General features: G+C 40.0%; 3 protein-coding genes across 3 annotated transcripts; 1 reads left to right on the top strand and 2 right to left on the bottom strand.

The window, feature by feature from the left end:
• Positions 1-348: 348 nt before the first annotated feature.
• Positions 349-4256, top strand: LOC122021945. The gene is made up of 2 exons (XM_042580131.1): positions 349-888; positions 4048-4256. Exon 1 carries the CDS (start codon positions 509-511, stop codon positions 872-874), a length of 366 nt encoding a protein of 121 aa, XP_042436065.1. The 5' UTR covers positions 349-508; the 3' UTR covers positions 875-888; positions 4048-4256.
• A 3606-nt stretch (positions 4257-7862) lies between these two features.
• Positions 7863-9551, bottom strand: LOC122018555 (polyamine oxidase 1-like). The gene has a single exon (XM_042575896.1). It carries the CDS (start codon positions 9503-9505, stop codon positions 7973-7975), a length of 1533 nt encoding a protein of 510 aa, XP_042431830.1. The 5' UTR covers positions 9506-9551; the 3' UTR covers positions 7863-7972.
• A 589-nt stretch (positions 9552-10140) lies between these two features.
• On the bottom strand, positions 10141-16393 carry LOC122018554 (cysteine-rich receptor-like protein kinase 3). Its single transcript, XM_042575895.1, has 8 exons — positions 15653-16393; positions 12952-13331; positions 12075-12188; positions 11874-12013; positions 11589-11799; positions 11274-11508; positions 11011-11155; positions 10141-10921 (listed from the first exon to the last, which is right to left on the bottom strand). The coding sequence occupies exons 1-8, from the start codon at positions 16078-16080 to the stop codon at positions 10598-10600; spliced, it is 1977 nt and encodes a 658-aa protein (XP_042431829.1). The 5' UTR covers positions 16081-16393; the 3' UTR covers positions 10141-10597.
• Between the last annotated feature and the right edge of the window lie 3562 nt (positions 16394-19955).

The following is a 19955-nucleotide window of genomic DNA, read 5'->3' on the forward strand; positions in this document are numbered from 1 at the left end:
ACTCATCCTATATTTGGTATTAGGGTAAGTCCAACTTATCACATCAAAAATATTAATTTAATTACTGAAGAATTATTAATTTCATTCCAACTTAATAAACCCCGAATCATTTAGAAATTGATTCCTACCTTTCCAAATGCAACCACTAAAGTTCGACGTAATTGCACCTTTAATATTCTTTTAAAATTAAATATAATAAATAAAAGGAGTTATTCTTTCTTTAAAAGAATCATAGATAATTGTTCTTTCTTTTTTTTCCCCATAAAAAAAAAATAAGAAAAAAAATCTTTCTTTATGTGTTTCTTTAACCCTTTTTAATAACGTAGAAAAATAGCTCTAATTGAGGAAAGCACCAACAAATAGGCAACGGTCAACGGCGTTGCCAATTCTTTTTCCCAGCTCCTCACGCCGCCGCCTTCTCTCCCCCCATTTCAAACTTCGAACCCCCAAATTCCATTTCCCTCGACGTGACCGCACTTCGCCTTCCTCCTCCTCTTCCTCTGCTCCCATGGATAGCCGCCGATCCAAGTCCACCAGCGGCGGCAACTGGCAGATCGAGGGCTACGGCAGTCGGGAGGCGGCGCCGCCACCCTCCGGCCTCTACGACTACAGGAGCTACAGCACCTACTCCTACAGCGGCTACGGTTCCAAAGGGGTGAAGGAGAAGGCTGTCTCCTCTTCCTCTGTCGCTTCCTCTTCCTCTTCCTCTTCCAAGAAGAGCAGGTGGGCCCTGAGCGACCCCGATTTCCAGCGGAGGAAGCGCGTCGCAAACTACAAGGCCTACGCCGTGGAAGGCAGGATGAAGGGCTCCTTGCGGAGGAGCTTCCGCTGGCTCAAGGATCGTTACAACAAGATGCTGTATAGCTGGTGGTGATCCCTCCTCTCCAGGTAGAATCCCTAATCATCCTTCTGCTTTATGAACCGATTCTTGATAGAAAAACCTGATTCTGAGATAACTCAAAGAATTTAACCTTTATCCGGCATCCTTCTTGGCCAAGTATGTGTTGGGATAAGTATATCTTCTTCTTCGATTGTACTGTTCCTGTGGAGATGGGACAATGAACAAAACAATTATAGAAGCACAATATGGCAGTAAGCCAACTCCACTACACGTCCACTTTGTGATAAGGATTAAAGATTCTCATGTCAATACAAAATTAAATAATAAGCTACAAAGTTCAATCGACTCTTAGATTAACACATGGAACCAAAAGCTTAAAATCATTAAGCGACTATTATCCTCCTTGATCTCCAATTAATCAAACAATGACTTGATTTCTGATATAAAAGATTAATGTCATAACATGGTCCCCTCTAAAACAAACTCATGTATTGATTCTCAGGTTATAAATCCATAAAACAATCACAAGTTAGGTTAATATATCATGTAGCAAGTCAATGATCAATTAATATTATAACTCAGGACAAGTATGAATATCCCAATCCACAATTGTCATTTAAAATCACAAATCACAATGCAACACATGGGTCAGTAACTCAAAGTTTAACATCATCAATTAGAAACTTAATCATATAATATAGTCTAACCAAGGTTAACTCTATGCATCTCTTTAAGATTAACTCTATGCATCTTATTAAGTGGCATGTGGATGAAGATTCCCTTTTTTTCAGAATTGGGTAGTCTGAAGGCCTGCTATGCTTCATATTGTAATATCTACTCTAGATTTGTTCATACATAGTATAATTTCAATAGTGCGTAGAAAGGGAGGAGGCGACTTATCTAAAAGAGAAAGGATGAGGAGCTCAAGGATTAGTCAGAGGAGTTAGACTCAATGCTGATGTAAACCAAGTCATGATAGATTGAAGTGAGGGTTTAGTCTAAGAGGTGCACCAACAAATGTTAAAAAACAGTGATACGGATATTAAAAAAAATTAACATGGAGAAACATTAGAAACTAGTGCATGACACCTAAAATTGAATGACCAAAGAACACATAAGTCAATGGGCTCATTAGTCTGTATTAACACGGCAAGGATGAGCATCCATTTAAATTGTCCCTACCATTGAATCTATTCCTTGCTGGAGACTGCTCCCCAATGTCCTGGCGATATCACAATTAACCAGGTGTGGGATTATGTCATACAAAGAGGGAATGGGTCATGAAGGACACAGTAGAGAGGTCATGTTGTTACTATCGGTTCATGAACTTACTCAAAAGTGAGCATGAAGAGGATGATGATTGTCCAACATGTCCAATTCATAGGGGCACATTGTTACATCCTAGTTTGATCCTTTTCCTTGGAACGACTGAGTTCACTTGCCAACACAAAGCCTTCCATGATCACTGTGCTTATCGTGGGCTTAAATAGAAAAACACTAGACAACACATGTCACTTACCAAATCTTGACTTATTCAACAACATAGAGCTTGAAGAACATTGCTATTGACACGTTTCTTTCTTCATCTTGGTGTTGTCTGTATAGTTATATTAATAATTAATATCATTCTAAGGGGCATCTTATAGATTGAGGAGATTGTAACCTCTAATGCATGAGTAGGACATTAATGGAGATTGGGTGGCATTGATAAGCAATGAGAGCCTAATTTCCCGATGGATATAATTTTCTTGCCGACAATGGATGCAGAGCCTAATTTCCTTGTAATCTTCTTCAATGACATTCATAGTCCTAAAATTGGAGACCATGGATTCAGTCACTCGACATTCCCAACCATCTGTTGTAGGTTCAATAGAGTTGCATATTCACTACCAAATCAAGCTTATCTATATTGCCCTCTGCCTTTGATGCTACATAGATGTTGCCGAAAGGGGGGAGGAGAGTTGCGAGAAGCCAGTCAAGTAATCTTCTAGAGAAAATTGACTAGAAACGCACTCGAATCACATTGGAAGGGATTCTAATCTTATTCACTTGGACAGATTGAGATGAAAAATTAGATTGTGCCCTTGAAATCCGTCATTATTAATCACATAAAATTGTCAACCGTATCTTGTGTTATTCGTGTAGAACCATCTTGGAGGTGCTGCAGAAGACTCACCTCACCATGGTAGGATGTTGTGGGAAGGGAGCTGAAGATGGAGGAGTGCTGGAGGAAAGAAATGTTTGGGTGAAGCGCTGTTGTTGAGCTCGGCATGGGGGGAAGTGGAGGTCTTACAAGGATCCTTGGTATATTAACTCCTAGGTGGGTTGATGACACATAGATGGTCTTGGTGCCAACATTGGCCATATCAAAAATTTATCCTCACTCAATGCATTTTACACATATATTATGCATGAATCCTCAAGGAGGGAAGCACCTCCTTCAAGGAGAAAATAGAGTGAGGCTCGTCATCGTTGGCGGATCCTCTAAATGACCAAGAAGCACCTCCTTGAAGGAGAAAATGACTTGGATATTAAGGGGGTTGACTTGTCTTGGTAACAATGTTAAGGTAGCACTGGCAGTGTCGTAGGGTCTGCAATGAGGTTACTTAGCTACTTAGTGCCAAAAACCACTGTTTGCCACTTGGCTAAGTCCCTCCTTTGAAGGACTGGTGAATCACTCTAACACAGAGCAATTTGGGACCACCTTGATCCTCCCTTTCTAATGTCAAGGAAATCTCTGCTGGAGTTGCTCCATCTGCAGTGAGATTGTGCATCTACTTTGTGCCATGCTCCAATGTACCACTTGGTTGAGTCCATCTTTGAACCACAGATGAGCTGCTCCAACCCATAACGAGTGGGACACCTTCAATCCTCCCTTTCTAATCTTGAGGAAATCTTTGCTGGAGTCCGAGTCACTCCATCATCTCGTTTCTAATACTAGATTTTTTTTTCTTTCTTTGCTACAAGATATGAACTAACTCTTTGACTAACTATTTCTCTTTATACCCTCATGTTTTTTTTTTGCATTACTGATCAAAAGTACCAATAAAAATATTTCCACGGGAAGTTAGTGTATCCTTTACCAAGGCAGCCATGATCATTTTCTGTAGATACAAACTTAATGGTGTTTCAGTATTTGTTTGTCTGCCTGTCATTTATGATCATGGAAAAATATTGAAGTAATTTGGTGTTTACTGATGATACAGGGGGCAGACCACTGTTGCTCAGAGCTTTCTGGAAGTAATTGGAATTGAAAGAAAAGTCCTATACTTGTTTTCTTGTAGATTCCTATTAAGATGCTACTAAAAAGTAATAATGTGTTTTCATGTTGTGCAAGTGTTTTCTGGAGATGATGAACGCTTGTTGCTGGTCTTCACAATTAGTGAAAGTTGAGTAAACGCCAAAGTTATTGTTTTGGGATCATGTCAAATTCCATGTATCGACATTCTTCAAACTAGGTGGTTGGACCATCACAGGCGACCCGTGATGGCTGGGTCTGGCACCCAGTGCAGGCTCAGTTGGCTTCTGAGCCCTTCTAGGCTTGGTCGTTTAATTACCTGACGACCTAATTGGATTGCCACCTTCTTGTTAAAGTTTCTGAGAAATTCTGAGCAACGCCACTTAACTACGACTGACTTCCGTAGTTTGGTTACGTCTATTAACCTTAGTTTTCTCACCTCTATACGTGCCTGATTAGGTGTGTGAATGTATGGTACTTGGAAGTGATTCGGGCGTCAAATCCCTAACATTCACATACATTCAGACGCCTGCACACTCACGCGACCATCATGAGCACCTATCACACGCGGAGGTGCCTTGCTTGCACATGGTGCCTCTCACACATGAAGGCACCTCCACATGTGTGAGAGGCACTCATGGTGGTTGTCCATCATGGGTGTGTAGACTAACAACTTGCTATATATATATATATATATATATATATATATATATATATTAAAGATATCTTAGGTGACTTGTCTTACATAACTATCGGCAACATTCCATGTGGATCATCTGTCGCGGTCAAAATTAAATTTTTATATTCTCTTCTTTCGTTTGCATGCAATTTTCTTCTCTTTCTCATGCGCATGTAAGTCTCTCTTCTGCATGGATTTTGGTGCTAGTCTTTAAATATCAGCACCAGCCTATTGTGTTGGTTTTCACAAACCAACACCAACGTGATGTTGATTTGTGAAAATTAGCATCACGTTAGTGCTAATTTTTTAAACCAACACAAGCGTGCTAGTGTGCAAATCAATACCACTGTTGGTGCTGATTTGCACAAATTAGTACTAATGTGGTGTTGATTTTTGTAAACCAGCACCAACGTGCTTGTGGCGTATGTAAATCAGCACCAATGTGCTGGTGTTGGTCTATGTGTATATAGGAGAAAGACTTGCATGTTGCATGCAGATGAAAGAGGGAATAAAAAAATCAATTTTATCCGCGTCAGATGTTTCACGTGGGATGTCGCCCAGGAAATATATATATAGAGAGAGAGCCTAGGGTCACCGTTTCAACCTTACGAAAGTTTTCCACTTATCATCAGAATAAATTGAGAAGTACTTGTGGCGAGCAGTCCAATATCATTTAGTTATAGGTCACATTTGAAGGGAAAATTTATACACACACATCAAAGTTAAGTCATCAACTAGTCAATCAACCAGCAGAGAAGTCCATAATGCTTTATTTACTTTCAAGCGCGGATAAAGAAAAGAAAGGAATCTATGGTGGAAAATTATTCTCAGAGGAAGAGAAGAGAAAGGGTAAAGAAATCTCTTCCTTTGTATTCTTGTTTATCTTCGTTGAGGAAGATGGATACATGCGACGTAATTTTATAAATAAAAAAGTATACATGCGTCATTTTTTTGGTACATGGTGTAATTTTATAAGTTAAAAAAGGGTGCATGTTTTATTATTTTTTTGTATATGGTGTAATTTTGTGAATGAAAAAGGATACATGCGTTATTTTTTTTCATCCGCTGTTTTTCGTCTAATTTTGAGATGATCGATTTTGACTTCAAAATTATCTGTGGATAGATTACGTTTTTCTTCCATCTGAAAAGTTCAATGAAATAAATGATGAAAATTTTTTCACGGTAGAAATTTTTCCTTAATTTTATTTTACGCTTTCCAAAATAAGCATAGCATAAGATATGATACAGTGATAAGTGACTGAGTATTTTTTTCCAAATAATTAAATTCAAAACTCATGCAGTGCATGTATACTATATTTGAACAATTAGTAATATACTGGGTATCATGTCAAGAATCATCTCGCTTTCTAAATTTATTTAGTGGATAGAATATGATTCTTAATAATAATACTGGGTACCATGTAAGAATCATCTCGTTTTCTAAATTTATTTAAGAATCATCTCGTTTTCTAAATTTATTTAGTTGGTGGAATATGAGAATTCGACCATCTATCCTAGATTAGAAAAATTAAGTACTTGATCTAAATAAATTACGATGGATTGGAATAAAATATGATATCGGTCTGTAAGACTGACAGATAAAGACAAAGTATGAAAACAAATATTTTATCCTAACTCAATCAAAGTTGGTTCCCCGATGAATGCAATAAATTGCTCTCATCTCTCGGGAGCCGCCAGTCGATGCGACGGTCCCATTGCCTGCCATATGCCAACTTTATCTCTCTTCTTTTTATCACTGACAACGAACAATATTCTCTTTATCTCTTAGACTACTCAGCCTAGCTGCGAGCTCACGGCCATGGACGAACTACAAACTCGTGACCATGGAGCAGACAATAATTAGCTGCGACCTCACGGTAGTGGACTAGCTGCGAGTTCGTGACTGTGAACTAGCCACTAATTAACTAGTCGTGAGCATGCTTTTGTCGACTAGCCTCGCACAAAGGACAAGAGAAATGCCCAACGAGAGTTTCAAACAAACAATACACGAAGTGAAGTGCAGGAAAATTTTCAACCTTTATTATTCACAAAAATAAAGAATTACAAAGTGGAACATTACTCATGGATTCTTCATTACTCTCCGCTCCCTTTTGTCGATGCCCAACCTTATCTATTTATAATGCATTGATGGCGATTGTCTTGACAGTTACACGATGGCTGTCCAGAACACTTTACTCGTAAAAAATATTTGTCCATAACACTTTACTGCATTCATCCCATGCCAAATGTCAGCAGCATGTATACATTATGCTTTACCCTGTCATTCTGCTATTTGACACCATCTCAAATGTCAGTTTGCACACTTCGTGCTTTCCCTGTCACATATCAGCCTATACGCTATGTATGTTAGTATATATATCATGTGCATAATCACATCATTGTACTACTTTGACGCCTTGCTTCCAAATGTCACCATGCACATCATGTGCATGGCTACTTCATTTTGTTACTTTGACACCAGGCTTCTGAATGCATGTGCATTGTCACATCATTCTGTGCCTTTGACACCATATCAAGTATCAATTTGCACGCAATGTGCATGACTCAAAGTCCAACACTATGAACTTAGGTAAAAACAACCCTCGTTGAGCCATCAGCTATGCTGTATTCACAATTCAAATTTATCTCTTCCATGACTTGTGGTTGAACAGCTCTCCACGCTACCACATCTTTTATGCTTGCTTGTGTCCTACTCGTATGATCACTAAGTCTATCTCCTATACGACTTCTACTTGGACATCCCATATGCCCCGTTGTAATTCTTGTCACTCATACCTTGCATACATGCCCCGAATCCAAATCTACCTTTTACATGATGATAAAAAGATGATTCGTTCACTTACAAAGGTAAGGAGAGACACCTGACTATTAACCAAACATGGCAATGAGATTAGAACTCTATTAAAATCAAGTTAATCAAAAATCAAATAAATATCGATTAATTCAATCTATATTAACCAAATAAACTGATTTATCTTAATTTTTTTAACATGTAAATTTATCGATTCATTTTTTTTAATTTCAATTTATTCAATTTAATCGAATATTTTTTAAAATCAAAATCAAATTAACCCAATAAACTATTTAGAAAAATAAACGAATAAAAATTCAGATCGATCGAAATTTTGTTCAAAGGTAACGCGATCAGAAAATGAACGACATCTAAATGCAAATGGAAAAGGCTTTTGTTTTTCTAAGTGGCCGCGGCGCTAGGGCATAGCTTTGGCACGTAGTGTCGCAGGAGCCTCGTAGCCTCGCGGACCCCACTGAGATACGCTCCATGAGTGGTCGAGTAGTGGCTTTTGTGCGTCGCCTCCCCGGCGAACAGTAGTTCCGGAGTCGGAACCACGGCCGAAACCCTAGCTCCGGCCAGCGGCTCCGCCATCGCGTCCAGGTCGTCCGAGCTCGATCCTACCGCCACGTAGCTGTACGACCCAAGGAACAGCGGGTCGCGCCCCCACCCGCTCCGTTTAACCCTTTGCACCCTCGCTGCCGCCGCGGTCGGTGGAAGGAACGCGTCCAGCGTGGCGCTCACCCCGGAGATGATTTCCTCGTCCGTGAGAGCCTCCAGTTCCAGCGCCTCGGTTCCGGCGAACCAGGCCAGCAGTACCCGCGAGCCGCGATAGATGGGGCAGATCGACCCCGTTTTCCTCATCCACGCCGGGACGGTCCTTTTCGCCTCCTTCGTCGGCGGGGCGAACGCCATCTGGAGGAAGGGGAACCGCGTCTCGTCGGTGCCGCCCATCTCCATGAACAGCTTGTTCACCACGCCGAACCCTAGCCGCCTGATCGCCTCCCGCTTGCGCTCGGGGAGAGCCGGGGAGAACTCCAAACCGCTCGTCTCGCCGCCGCCCTCTTTCCCCAGCCCGGCCTTCAGAACTCCCAGCGAGACCGTCACAATGACGTGGTCCGCCGTCATGGTCAGGTTCTCGCCGCCGTCAAAATGGAGCTTCACCGGGCCGCCGTCATCGCCGCCGAGGCGCCACTCGATCCGCCGGACGCGCCTGCCGAGGAGAATCGTGGCCGGGGACAGCGCGCTGGCCAAGTGTTCGATGATCCGAGAGTAGCCGTTGGCGATAGTGACATGATCCCCCGGGTAGTCCCTGTACTCGCCCTCCGCCGCCAGATCGAGGTCGCTCAGGTCATCGGCAGAGGTGCAGACCCGCTCGGCGAATTCGTGCAAGGCGAACACGGCCTCCTCCATATCCTCCAGGCTCCAGCCGCCGCCTACATCCGCCCCTTTGTCTCCCCTGGAGACGCGGTACTCTTGGAGGCCGCGGCGGAGGAACGGCCCCACGCCAGGGCGCTTCGGTTCGACGGGAGCATCGCCGTCGCGGGCGGAGTCCATGAGGCCGCAGTAAAGCGAGGTGATTGGGTCGACAACGAGAAGCGGGTCGACGACAGTGCCTCCCTCCGCGACGGTGAGCGGATCGGAAGGGAACCCGTCCATTCGCTCCCAAGGGACGCTAGCGCTGCCGGCGAGAGCGCCGATGTCAGCGGCGACAGCGTGAATCGGACTCCCGTCGATGCCGTGGATCCAAGTGGCGCCCATCTCGATGCGGTCGCCGGCGAACTCGGAGGTGAGCACGCGGCCGCCGATGCGATGGCCTGCCTCGACGACGCAGAGGTCGAAGAAGTCACCGGCGGAGGCGGCGTGAAGGCAGCGGGCGGCGGTGAGCCCGGCCAAGCCCGCCCCAATGATCACCACGCGAGGCTTCTCCGCCATGGATGCTCTGCTTCCTAGCTATTCGCCATGGAAGGGGCGGACGATCAACAATATATAAGACGGCTTCCTTTGCCCTAGCTACGTGAAGGGCGGCTTCCGACCGTACGATTCAGGTGCCATCCATCCTAACTGCTCACATTTGAACGGCTAAGATTAATTACGGCGGCAGAACTAGTTTAATATCCGTGCTGTCCGCGAATGAAATATAAAATTAAGAGTTTATTATTATTATTATTATGATTATTATTATTAGACGTGGTCGCTGCATTGTTCGGGGCAATAAGAATTTTATTAATTAATAGATAAAGTTGAATAATTTATTAAAACTAAATGAATAAATTTGAATCTATATGTATTTACATCATTAATGTTTATATATAAAAATTATGAATTGATGGCGAAAAATATATTCATTTTTTTATAATCCACGTATCTCTAATTTTAGAGGTGATCGATCTAATCCTATAAAAATTTTCTACCAATCATCAGGATAAATCAGAAAGCACATATATGTTTTAAAGAATAGCTCAACGTCACAAGTAATTTGAACTCATCAAGTGTAATGTGTCATAGATGAGATTAGAATTCTCATTGCCTAGAGAGTCTGTCCCACCGCTTACTATCACACCATAACCTTGAGGGCATGAATAATGTATTCACTTTTCACATGTAATATTTTATACTAGGAGAATAAGAACATTGATCACTGAAACATTCTTCACAAATTTACTATCAAACTCTAGTAATCAGTTTTGGTTCTTACATGTCCAGCCTGTGGATTCAGGGCAGATAACTCCATTCAGCGAGCTGAGGAAGGATCCATCGTTCAGTAGTGACTTTGAGAGGAGATTCAAAAGGCAAGGTAAAGTACTTCTTTCCTTTACCTGAATATATCAGCTCAGAGAAGTTTTTGGATAAATCTTTCAAAGTTGGAAGAAACAATGGCCTTTCATTATTTATGCTAAATACAATTTCTAACCTAAAGATCCAGGCCAAAATTTGTTTCAAATAAGTCTGTCTAAATGTAAATTCACAGCCTATACTCTCGATTCAATCACAACCTACATAGAGTGAAATAGTGTTTCAATCCTTTTACCTTGGCTCGATTACCGTCATTGTTGTGCTGTTCTCTGAAGATTGAGTGGAAGTTCCATTCCTGGAATTAACTTTCATTTGAGCCGCCAGTCCTCTCCGAATGCTGGAGCTGAGAAATGGTGGTTGGGTTGGGGAAGGGATAGGGGAATCATCCTTGAGCATTTTAACGACCGACGACATCATCGGTCTTAGCTCAGCAGATGCTTGAGCACAAAGGAGCCCAATTTGAAGCGCTCGAGACGCCTTCTCTGTCGGAAAATTGCCTTGTAAAATAGGATCCATAGCTTCCAGCAATCTATCTGAAGTGTAGAGACTCCAAACCTGAGTAGACATACGAGTTTAGTTGTTCTAGTTTTTTGAACTTCTATATGGACAACAAGCTGAGGATTGATTGAGAAAGGGACCATTACCATTTGCAAAGCCGAGACAGTATCCTGCGATTGGAAACTAGTCTTTCTTCCGGTCATGATCTCGACCAAAAAAACTCCAAAACTGAAAACATCGACTTTCTCAGTCAACTTGCCTTGAACAACATACTCTGGAGCCATGTAGCCTCTACAAGCAATGGTAAGAAGTGCATTCACAAAGTGAATACCGAACGTAAATAATACAGTACAAAATGCAAGGTACATCGGAACCATTCTATTGATTCAAGCTGAACCAGCTAACTCACAAAGTTCCAACTACACCGGTGCTAATGTGGGTTTTGTCCTCTGGGAAAAGTCTAACAAGTCCAAAATCAGCAATTTTAGCAGCATACTCTTCATCGAGCAGTATATTGCTCAGCTTAATATCTCTATGAATGATTCGTAGTTGCGACTCTTGATGAAGATAAGTCAAACCTTCTGCAGTCCCCAGGATGATGTTGTATCGTATGCTCCAGCTAAGCAGCCTGGCATTTGCATCATCTATGAGGAAAACATTTTTAGGTCACAAATTTATGGTAAGATTATTGAAAATTAAAGGCAAATGAGATATCGAGTTGAACCAGAAAGGTAATGATCAAGGCTCTTGTTTGGTACATATTCATATACAAGAAGGCTCTCAGGACCAGTGATACTGCAGCCCAATAGCTTGACGAGATTCTTGTGTTCGATTCCGCTTATCAAATTGACTTCATTGAAGAAGTGATCGACCCATTGCCTTGTATTGTAATATAGTCTCTTTACAGCAACACGCCTCCCATCTGGTAGAACTCCCTATGGTTGAGCATATGGTGTCGGTAACTGGCTCAGAACACTAAACCTATGCAAGATATGGCATCGAAATTTACCTTGAACACTGATCCAGAGCCTCCTTGACCCAGTTTATTGTCGTTGCTAAAAAAGTTGGTGGCCTTTTCGAGTGTCTCGTATTTGAAGTTGAGATTAGATTTTCTTACAGTAGGTGCTAAAGCTCCCAACTGCTTCCTTTCTGTGCAACAAAAGTTTGTCACATTAAAGTTTCATGAATTCGAACTGTTGAATTACTTTACCTTTCCTCCTCTTTATAATCTTTCCCCTAAGGATGAATATAACTGCTGATAAAATCATCACCGATGCCAAAACTGACGAAAGAACGGCCAGGATCACGGCAATGTGTCTGCCACCTGAAGTCCAGTAGAATTGTAAGAGAATATAGTCAAGACAAACATAAAGTTAGCACACATCACATTTTAGTGAGGAATAGTGAATTCAGACCTAAAGGTTTGTGAGGTAGCTGATATTTTAGACATAACGATAACTAGAAGCACAGATTAAGGCTTTGTGGTGAATCCAATACATTAGATGTGTCAAGATGCACCTCAAGTGCTTTGCGGTGATCTGAAGATAAGGTGACAATTTCACCACCAAAGGAACAGACCCTTAACCCCTCAAACCTTCCTGTGGACCTAATTAGATAGTTGAATTACAAGTTATTTTACTCATATTCTTTACTTCAATTGTATCAAGATGAATTCATATAAGTTTTACTCTTACAAAAAATTTTATCTGATCGTCATGTCCTCTGTTACAGAATATCTACGAAGTGATATTCGGACCTAATCTCTAAATCAGTTGAATGAGAAACATCATTCAAAGAAGCTTCATGGATATTTGTTGAGAAAACCATGCGAGTAAAAACAACTACTTTCAACAGAAGTGAGTATTGCATCTTGTTGACGATACAAGAAAAACTTATGATAAATTGGATAGACAAAGTTATGCTTCAAACATGCGAAACATTAGTATCCATATCGAATCTTATTACTTCAAGTATTGATGCATGACAAGCTTTCCTAGCATGTTTCCATTAGCAGAATAAGGCGTAAGTGAAATCAGTGAAACAAGGTAAGGTATGCTCAGACTGGCATATCCAGAAACTCTACATACCTCCTTCAGCAGCATCATTTGTCGAATTGTCGTAAAACCGAGTGGTGGCATACCTCAAGTAACACCCGGAGTTCAGCACCCTTCCTTCCTGCCTAGGTATGCATGAATGAATTGCCATTCTAGCGGCAAGCAAGCATGTCTGGCATGAGGTCCTGTTCACAAACTCCCAACACTGCCCCAGTCCATACACAGTAGAATTGCCTCCTTCAACAGAGCCAACAAGAAAGCCATTGTTCCTTGGAGCCTCATCAGTCAGGTTCCTGATCAATTTTCTTGCATTTGCAGAGAAAGAAGTAGCATTCCCTGTGTACTCTTGCTCACTGCAGACAACTCTATCATATTGGCTCTGTGCCTCTCCGAAGAATTGGTAGTCGTCATACCTGTAGTAAGAAAGCAATGTCTGATTCCATGGCGGTAGAAAAAGTATATAATGAAGAAGTCAATGTGGTGATATCGCTGATATCGACCCTACTTTGGATTAATAGGATAGGCCTATATAGTCTTGCTCTAGGAGAGATTGGGCTTTCTCAGACAACCAGAACAAGCCATAATTAGGCATGACACTAAACGACTCATAGCTCACAATCCCAAGGGTCCAACATATCTAAGGTTAGAGTTTGAGATTATAATCTTCTATAAATGTTATAACCAATAATGGTATGAACAACTAAGGGCAAAGAACCAATGGTCAAACTCATATTTTGATAAATGACAAATAGATTAAAGTTAGATGTTATGTTTGTCTAACCTTTGTACCGAGTGTGCAAGAATTGATGGGTCTAGAGGACCTGACATCGAACTGAAGCCCAGTGAGGTCCGAGAACCTTATAATTGTTACGAAATCCAAATGTGTGATTCTAGTAAGAAGTCCAGTTGGGTTTGCTGGACCTGAGCTGAAGTCCGGATGTGCGATTCTGACAGAAAGACCTGGTGGGTCAAGAGACAAGTCAAGAGACTGCAAATGGTAAGTGAGGTAAGTCATTGGAGGAGAGTGATCCAGTGAGGACGAGTCGCAGTCGGATTGTAGGCACTGGTCTAGCTTAGATCCATTTTGAAAGTCTAAACTGAGACTATCACTAGATCCTGGTCTTCGGAAGACAGGATCTAACTAATATTCATTTTATTTTAATTGTACTAATTCTGTTTTACAGGGTATATTTTGTTTTGTGGATTAACTCTTTTTTGCAGGATTAAGTGCAAAAATAGACTCAGTTGAATAGTGTCGTGCCTCGAAGCTATGGCAAGGCGCCTTGGAGCTCGAATGGAGGCACCATGGATAGGTCGGAGGCACCCTCAAGGAGATAAAGTTTATACCGAGGGGAGGCATTCTAGAGTCGGTTGGATGCACCCTCGTGCATCTGTTGGAGGCGCCTCGAAGCGCGTTGGAGGCGCCCTCACGCGAATAAGCTACGGACTTTGCACATATAAGTTGCGGACGTTGTGCGGATCTGATAAGCCTCAAAGGAGGCGCCTCAGAGACGTTGGAGGCCCCTCCAATGAGCTTTAAAAGAGGGCCACGAGCAACTTCAAGAATACAACTTGTTTACATGCTTCCTCGACCATTCGACTTCTCTGATTGTACACTACTACTCTGCCGCATTCGAGTTTCAACGACGCAAGAACGACACGATGTCGCTACGTGCTCAAACGAGCCTAGACTTGGGTAACGTGTAGTTGTTTTCTTTATTACTCTTGTTTCCTTTCTGCACATCATATTCTAAAGTTGGTAGTCTTGTTACCAACTTATTTTTGTAAAGAAATGATTGATTACTGAATTACCCATCGGAAAGGTCCGAAGGACCTGGGTCTTAGAATATGAGTCGCCAAATGCTTTGAACCAAGTAAAAAATAATTGTGTTCTGTCTTTCGATTTCTTACTTAGTTATTTTTCTGTTGCATACTCATTTTTATAAAATCGAAAAAGAAACCGTTTTTTTTTAAATCACGTGATTCACCTCACTCTCTCACGTACATCGGTCATACATAAAGGATGTCCTAGATTTATCAAATCATCAAATGGACATCCATTTAAAAAAAAAAAGTCAAAAGAGTGTCCCATTTTTGAGAATATCTTTACTTTTAACATTGTTGTAGCAGCTAGAATGTGTGGCAGCTACCAAAACATTAAAAATTGATTATTTCATGTTAATCGAAATTATTATCAAAAACACTCTTTACCAACTTGGTCAAAATTGCTTAAACTTTATTAAAATTGCTTTAAGTTGGTCAAAATCACTTTAAAACAATTATAGAAGCTACTAAATAGCTGTTAAACGGTTGTAGAAGCTACTAAGTAGCAACTACACAGTTATAGCTAAACTTTAAACCTTAAATCTTAAATCTTGAGCACTATTATATTAAAATATTTATCAAGTTGATTAAAGTTGTTTAAACTTTATGAAAATCACTATGTAAAAGTTACTAAGTAGTTGCTACACAATTGTAAAAGCTATTAAGTAGCTACTACAATTATAGGTAAATCTTATATCTTAGACCCTAAGCCCTAAATTCTTGAATTCTAAATTCTAAATGTTGAATATTATTATATCAAAATACTGTCTAACAACTGGGTCAAAATTATTTAAACTTCATCAAAATCAGTTATAATCAGTTACTGAAGCTTTCAATATTGCTAGCACTATCAAAACTCAAGTGATGCAAAAGGGTGATAAGGAAAAGTTTTGTTTTTTATTTGATTCACCTGAGATAGCAACCGTCCAAGAAATTGCGACCACCTCGGGTGGTTTTCTGGAAGGGAAGGCACCTGAGGATCTGTGTCTTGCAGGTGGCGAAGCAGAGGTCGCAGTCGGACTTGGAGAGGTCCCTCAAGCACTGGCCGAAGGCGTAGACCGAGGAGGCGTTGGGGGGATCGGTTCCGCCGGTGACGACGACCCTGGCGTACTGTCGGGCGGAGATCTGCGGGGTGACGGCGTCCATGGCGGAGAGGAAGTTGGCGATGAAGGGGGATCTGGCTGCGGCGGAGGCGGTGTGGTTGGTGCATATGAGCGCCGCTTGGGCGATTCTAGGGTCGGCGAGCGACGGGGCGAAGAAGGTGGAACACGACATCAGCAGCAGCGCCAGGAGCAAAAAGGAGGCTCCTTTCTTGCTTCCTTTCCTGAAAAAAGCCATCGCCGATCGGATCGGAGCAGGCGCCGGTGGCCAGTCAAGCCGACAGATCGTCGATTTATCGGAATGAGAAAGGAATGTTTATTTAGCTGACCAATCGAGAAAAAAACAGAAGAGATGAAAAGAGGGCAGCGGATCGAAAGTCAAAAGAGACGTGCGGAAACCGATTGGATTGGAAGGCGAGCATTGATTGCTCTGTTGCATCGCCCATTGATGACGAATTGCGTAACAGCGAGGGCAGTTGGAGCAGCGAAGCGCGTGAGAGAGACGGACGGAAGAAGCAATCTGAGGTTGAAATAATTCTCGGCGGTGGAGTGTGGGCCTGCGAGAGAAGACTCTGAGGCAAATCTACGGATAAAGATTTTTTGACTGGGAAAGAAAGAGAAAGAAAAAAACTTGGGCCGACGGACAGCCCTCACCAGTCGACCACGAGCTCAGGGCTAAGTGACTCATGACGCTGTGTCATGACGTCATGAGCTGGAGAGCAGATCGTTAGCTTGCAAGTAATGCATTTTAAAACGGACTTAAATGTGTCTGTCCATGTGGATTACGACCAGACTCGGATTGATTACGAAAATAATAATAAAATTAAGTTATATTGAAGGACCGTCTACGACTGGACTCGGATTGATTAAAAATAAATTAAATTAAATTATATATATATATATATAGTAAATTATGGATTTTTTTATCAATGGCTTTGGTTAATATGCTGTATGGATAAATATGAAATTAAGAATTAATATTGAAGATTTTTTAAATAATATTTATTTATAAAATAATCAAATTCAATGAATTGTATGATATATATATATATATATATATAGTAAATTATGGATTTTTTTATCAATGCTTTTGGTTAATATGCTGTATGGATAAATATGAAATTAAGAATTAATATTGAAGATTTTTTTAATAATATTTTTTTATAAAATTATCAAATATATATATATATATAGTGAATTATGGATTTTTTTTATCAATGGCTTTGGTTAATATGCTGTATGGATAAATATGAAATTAAGAATTAATATTGAAGATTTTTTAAATAATATTTATTTATAAAATAATCAAATTCAATGAATTGTATGATTTTTAAAATTTTTTTTATGAGTTCACCGTCTAACTTATAATAGGGAGAATAAAAACAATGATAGAAGGGATGAACAGAATGCATCTTATTTTTCATTAAACATAAGAGTAGGTAGTGGAAATAAAGAAATAAAAATATATATAAGGTTAACATCTTTATTTTTTACTTGATTCACAGCTCGTCGATTGTTAGTCCAAGATATATACTCGTTAAATATTTTCGTTGGACAATTTATTATAAGCTTTATCGAATACAGCTGAATTGAATACAAAGTACATGTAAATAAAAAGATACCAATAAATGAAGAATGTAGTAACTTGAATGTTGGTTGTCGGAGCATTGTTTCGACATCACAGAGTCGATTTCGGAGCAGCACACGAGTATGAAAGTTGTATTGAATGTGTGTTTCAAGCTGTTGGTTGAATCCTTCTTTTATAATTTCTTCCAGACGCTTAGACCAGTTTCAGATACCCCCACCAAGATTTATCTGATCCACCTTCGTCGCTAGCTGACTTATCCAACTCTGGGCACCTGGATCCATTATCGACATCTAGACTGCTGACCTCGACGAATCTCTATCTAAGTCGCTTCTATCCATTCCCGAGCGTCTGGATCCCTTCCAGACACCTAGAGTCTGACGTGTGCCAGCCAATTACAGTGTGACAACTCATCTATTCGTGTGACTGGATTCGGGCAATTCCGAGTGTTTGTATCCTTTCTAGTCATCCGGGTCTCCAAACTCCTAGATCCATTCCGGGTGCCCTATTTTGATTTCCTACATCATAAAGTTAACACAATATATAGACATAATATAAAACATAAGTGAAAAAATTTTAGACAGTTTCGAGATTGTCTGGTCCTAACTTTCAGATTTCATTAAAATCTTAGGTCAGACTGATACCTATTGTTCCCTTAACGGAAAATGCATTTTCACCTATTTCTCTCAAGAGAATTTATCTATTACCAAATATCTGGTCCTTTTAACCTGTTTGGACTTTTACTTTGCATTCAAATTGGACCTTCAGGACATTCGCTAGATGTTCAATCCTTGATCTGCCTAAACTTTTGCCTAGTGTCCGTGACCCCAAGACTTCCCGCCCAATGTCCTCGACTCCTAATACTTCTGTCCAATATCCTCAATCTGCTAAGACTTCTATCCAATCCACTTGACAAGGACTTCTTTACCTAATCCACTCGACCAAAACTTTTTACCCAATTATTTGATCAGGATTTTTTTTTATTTAGCCTTAATTAGGATTTTTCTACCCACTTAGTTAAGCTCGTTAAATCATAATAATTCTTAACTTTGAATCTTTATGAATAAATGTATATTTAATTAGTTAGTACTTTTCATACCAACACAATTCACTTTAGTTGGGTGGATTAGACATTTTCTAGCTCATCAAGATGGCGGGTGAGTCTCTTTCGCCTTGTGAAATGATGAATTTTCGATGGATTGATTCGTCTGACGCTCGACCATCTTAAGAAAGAAAGAGAAAGCTTGGGCCAACGTCTAGCTTGATCTAACAATTGTCTGGCTGTGAGCTCATGGTTAAGAGGCTAGATTAACCATCTTAAGCTCATGGCTAAGTGATTGCACAACCACGGTGACAAAAGGTGAATACGCTCGTTCTCAGCGCTCATGCCAACCCGTCTCAGGATTAATACGAAGGAAGTAAATCACAGACGAAGTAATTGCACAACCACGAGCTCATGACACCGTGTCATGAACTCGCGAGCAGATTGTGATCCTGTGAGTCTGAGTAGACCACGAACTCACAATGATATCTCTAATTCAAAAAGAGGTGGTAGACGAGAATTAAATTTTATTAAAAGTTATTTAGGTGGTTAAATTTTATAATTAATTAGAATTAAAAAATGTATTTTTAAAAGTCTTTTCAATTTTTATAAAAGATTAAATTTTATTTAAAAATCTATTATTTAATAAAGAATATAAAAAAGATTAGAATATCATGTAATAGACAAATATTTTGAACTTAATATAATTTTTAGGATCAATAATTTTCTTTTTTAGCGCATCTTTATTTTTGAGTTGTGCTACATCAATTGGTACATAAGTGGGATGGTAAAATGATCCTCATAAACTCCCGGGTGCAACAATTAAATTTTCTAGACGGTTAATCAAGTATGTAAAATTTAAATACCAACTGGAGCTGACGATCGAGATTTTTTTTCATAGGTTGACAAACCTACGAATGTAGACATTTAGATAGATTTCTATGAGTACTTTTTAATTTATCCCATCATCGTTAGAAATAATTCATCAATTTAAAAAATTAAATATCTAAATGATCAAAAAACAAATAGTTATCACAAATATTTTGGGGCAACTCTGATAAGGATGAAAAGAAACTTGACCTTCTATTATGATTTTTTAATAATCAAGTTACTAAGCTTTTTGAAGTAATTTTGAAAGTAATGTCCTATTAAAATTTTTCATGGACCATCGATAAATTAAAAAAACTTATAAAAATTCATTCAAATGACAAGCATTTTTAGATTTATCATTCTACCGTAAAAAAAATTCTTACATTACGTGTAAAATTCAAATCTTAAATGTCTGATTAAATATTGAAAGAATTTGACAGTTGAACAGTCGTCCGAGACCTTCTCTCCTAATGTTCGCCCTAATCACAAGCTGGTTTACCTACCACAAGATTCATGTGATTCATAAAAGAGTTTCTTTTTCAAATACTCTCATTCTCATCAATAAATTAAACTTTGACTATTGAATATATATTAAAAAATTATAAAGAGTTTAAAA

The sequence above is a fragment of the Zingiber officinale genome, chromosome 9A, assembly GCF_018446385.1.
Source record: "Zingiber officinale cultivar Zhangliang chromosome 9A, Zo_v1.1, whole genome shotgun sequence".
NCBI lineage: Eukaryota > Viridiplantae > Streptophyta > Magnoliopsida > Zingiberales > Zingiberaceae > Zingiber > Zingiber officinale.